This window comes from Chondrus crispus, genomic scaffold (genome assembly GCF_000350225.1).
Source record: "Chondrus crispus Stackhouse genomic scaffold, scaffold_197, whole genome shotgun sequence".
Taxonomy (NCBI): Eukaryota; Rhodophyta; class Florideophyceae; order Gigartinales; family Gigartinaceae; genus Chondrus; species Chondrus crispus.
In genome coordinates, this window is record NW_005179065.1 from 1,072 (window position 1) to 5,064 (window position 3,993).

The window sequence follows — 3,993 nt, forward strand, 5'->3', positions numbered from 1 at the left end:
TTCCTGGGATTTAAGTGTGAGAGGAACTGAAACTGGCCCGCATTTGCTGTACACTTGTCTGCTCCATGTTTCCCTTTGAGATGCTCAAGATGCTTTCTACAGGGCAGACTGCCGAGAAAAATGGCGTGGTCGCGGGGCAGCGAATCTTCATCGACTGCAACACCAGAGTCATCAGTATAGTAGAACAGCGAGCAGACTCTCAAGATAGCTCCTGGTAAGGACGTTTACTTTGAGAAAGAGTTTTGAGTCGGATCAAGGAGATGCAATCTCTATGGTGTTCAAAGCTGCCAGATTACGCGTCGATACAGCAATGTAATATACACATGTAAGCATGCCCCGCATGATGTCATTTACATGTATTTACAGTGTAACACACTGTAAATACAATATTGAGCACTGCGCTTATCGTCAGTCAACTTGATAACTCCTCGCATTTTGCGCTCAAACTTTCCCAAATTGGAGGAGTTTGGGGTCCCTTTTCGTGAAGACAATCCAATGAGAACGTATTATTTTCGATAGGTTTCAAACACTTTCAGGCTTTTCAAGTCAACAGGACTGTGCCTGGCAGTGCCAGCCAGGATCGCGTTTTGGATCGCAGAGCATATCAACCCCTATTTACATTCATTTCAGGCCCACCCTTTTCCCCACTGCCAATATATCACCTCTCTCGTCTGCAACAGTTCACACTTCAACCTCGCCACTTCCTCGGCCCCTTCCGTCCACAGTCAACATCTCACAACTTATCGCAAGATGGACGCCGCAAAGAGCGTGAGCGAACCTCTCCACGGCTTTATGATTGATTCCGTGCGCCTTGTTCGTCGGTGCAACAAACCAGACAGGAAAGGTAGGTAATCACGAATCCCATCGCTCCCATCCCACTGCGCCGCCAATCGCAAACAACCCAATAACGTAATACTGACAGACAGACCTGGGGCAACGAATGTTCATCTTCAACATGCGAAATTCTAGAGTTTATCAAGATTTCCTCGGCCACCGCCATCGGCTTCGCCGTGATGGGTTTCATCGGCTTCTTCGTGCGATTGATTCATATTCCAGTCAACAGCATTCTACTAGGTAAGTCACGGAGAGTCGTGGATGCCATCTTTTGTTTCTACCGTTTCGCGCGAGCCCCATCCGTCGACACCATTTGCTAACAAGTGTTCTATCTCTTGCAAACTCTGCATCCCTTCCCATCCCGAAAGGTTAACTATGCTGTCAAATCGACGGACAGAAGTGGTCGTTCCGGTTTTTTTCCGAGAATGCATTTAATTCTTCTAGCGAGCCACATCGTGGCACCTCTACTTGTCTTCCGCGCAGGCAAGCTAAAGCACAAATTTACGGCAGCCTTTCATGCGGAACTGTATTCAATTAAACGGATTTATCATGTCATCATCATGCGCGGTAGGGTTACCCTTCAAAGCGGACGCACGTGAATGCACAGGCCGGCAAAACTACAAGCCCATATCGAGCTGCGCGTCCTGCACGATGTGGGCGAAGTTTTGCAACTCGGTATTCTGGGCAGCCCCAGCACGGGCAGCTACGTTGCTTGCGACATCGGTGAAAAGGCTCATCACGTCTCGGAACGTCAACCGCCTTCGTCCCATCGTCTTCAACCCTTCCACACCTAGTGCTCCATTGATGAGCTCTCGCTTCCTCTCCTGAAGCGCTAAAATTTTATCCTCGACAGAATTATGGATCTTGAATCGGACAACGTCCACGTCTTTTCGTTGACCGATACGATGGGCGCGATCGATTGCCTTCGTCCATCGACAATTCATGGTAACACACAAAACAAATGAATAACAAACAGTTAGATACTGTCATGCACATAATCAACGGCCACCAATATCTACACATCGCACGCAGTCGCTTCTTACGCACCTGTTCTTCAACTGTTGGATTCCACCACGAATCCAACAAAAATACTCGGTTCGCAGCTGTGAGATTAAGCCCGGTCGACCCAGCCTGCATGGAGATCAGAAATAGTCGACACTTGTCCTTTGTGTTAAATGTGTTAATCGCCGCACTTCGCTGGTGCGGTGACATGGTTCCATCTAGGCGCACGTACTCGTGGCCTCGCTGAAGGACTTCATCCTCCACAAGATCTAACATTCTCGTCCACTGAGAATAGCACAAAACCTTGTCTTCTGTGGCATTGAGAATAGTGTCATATTCAGATAGAAACGCCATAATCTTAGTTGAAGACAAGGGTTGCTTTTCCCCGTCTTCGAGCGCATCTTCGCTATTGCCTTCTTCCATGACGTCCTCGAATTTTAGCTCCTTTTTCGCAGAACTCTCGTTGCCGAAGTCGACGGCGACGGCGTTTTTCTCGCCTTTGCATCGCCGCTTGGTTGGCGACTCGTCAAAAGAGTCTCCAGGATTTCGCTTGCCACCAATTGTGATCTCGAGTTTTGCCGGCTTGGTCTCTGCTTTAACTGGGGCACCCACCTCTACGGCCTCCAGCTTCCTTTTCATTCGATCTAAAGCGTGGACCTCTTTCCGGACCTCAGCCAGGGACATTATCTCATTCTCTGCGCCCAGACCCGCGCGGCAACTAGGGCAGCTATCATTGTTACGGTTCCACTGATCAAAATCCGGTGTGCAAAACACGTGCCCACACTTGGTGACAACTCCGTTTTCAGTGATAAACTCTATGCAAATTGGACACGTTTGCTGCACCTCCGTCCCAGGACTCAACTCTACGCCGAGTCTTTCTTGAATGTCAGGCGGAAGCGCCTTGAACAGAGAGCTGGTCATCATCCTCCTGTCGACTGCATCCAATTCTTCTTCAGAAAAGTTAAAATTCCTATCTCCACCCCAATCACACAAATCTGGATGCCCACATGCTTGCCGCAGACGCAGGAGAATGGTTAGGGCAGTCGTAAATCCCTCTCGGATGCCAAATCTCGCCATAGCTTCGACGGCTCGGTCCTCTTGGGCCTGGTAGTAGTCACGCTCTATCTTGCTGAACTCGAGTTCCCGCAGGGTGACGATTCTCTTTGGTAGTTCGATGACTGGCTTTCCATCAATCTTGTCACTCTTCGCTCTCCGCAGTAGCACAACCCCGAGCGTTGCCTGGAAGCGTTTAAAGAGCGCCTCTCTGGAACCCCTCGAAGACTCAAGCGGCCTTTTATACTTCCGTCGCCACTCGGAATAGTCCGCAACCAGAAAGTATCGAATAAACAAAAACTGAGAATAGATGTCGTCGACGGTGTTCTGAATCGGGGTACCACTCAAAGACCAGCGTCGATCAGCCTGGAGCAGCGTGCACGCGCTAAAAGTATCGCCCCGGTGATTCTTGATAGCCTGAGCCTCGTCCAGAATGACACGGAACCATTTGAGCCTGTACAGCGGCCCCTTCTTCCGTCTGCGGATAGGCACCCTATCCTTATCGCGCTCCAGCACCTTTGGATACTCCTGCCTCGCCATGCCGTACGAAGTGACGATAACATCGTACTTGACCAGGACGTAGGGATCCTTCGGCCTCTTCGCGCCATGATACACGAGGACGCGCGGCTTGTACGGAGCGTCGATGCGGGCGTCGAGCTCGGAGGCCCACTGGTGCATGATGGAGGTCGGGCAGATGACGAGGTTCCCCCATGCCGGGGGGCGGGTGGCGCCGTCCCTCATCGGGGGCTGGTTGGTGATCATGAGCGAGATGACGGACAGGGTCTTGCCGAAGCCCTGGTCATCGGCGAGGATGCCGCCGCGCGGGTGCCCCGCGGGCTTGTCGTGTGCGTCGCTCTCGCGGTCCTGCATCCAGGCGAGGGCCTGGCGCTGGTGCTTGAGCAGGACGACGTTCATCTCGGGCGGGGTGGGCAGCTCCTTGGTGGCGTCGCTGCTGAGGCTGTTGAGCTTGACGAGCTCGAGGACCTCGGCATTGGACACGCCGCCCGGCGGGGCCGCAGCGGGGCGCCGCGCGTCCAGCGACGGGTTGACGTACTGCTGCGGGCCGTCGTCCAGCAGGTCGGGATCGACGGAGTCGCGATCGGG

General features: G+C 52.4%; 2 protein-coding genes; one reads left to right on the top strand and one right to left on the bottom strand.

Moving 5' to 3' along the window:
- The first annotated feature begins 732 nt into the window (after window positions 1-732).
- CHC_T00003568001 (hypothetical protein) lies at window positions 733-1,389 on the top strand. XM_005714786.1 is given in 4 exon segments: window positions 733-750; window positions 751-844; window positions 970-1,154; window positions 1,155-1,389. 2 exon segments carry the CDS (start codon window positions 751-753, stop codon window positions 1,152-1,154), a joined length of 279 nt encoding a protein of 92 aa, XP_005714843.1. The 5' UTR covers window positions 733-750; the 3' UTR covers window positions 1,155-1,389.
- Window positions 1,390-1,451: 62 nt separating this feature from the next.
- Window positions 1,452-3,881, bottom strand: CHC_T00003569001 (hypothetical protein). The gene is made up of 5 exons (XM_005714787.1): window positions 3,849-3,881; window positions 2,744-3,783; window positions 2,506-2,692; window positions 1,882-2,424; window positions 1,452-1,757 (listed from the first exon to the last, which is right to left on the bottom strand). The coding sequence occupies exons 1-5, from the start codon at window positions 3,879-3,881 to the stop codon at window positions 1,452-1,454; spliced, it is 2,109 nt and encodes a 702-aa protein (XP_005714844.1).
- Between the last annotated feature and the right edge of the window lie 112 nt (window positions 3,882-3,993).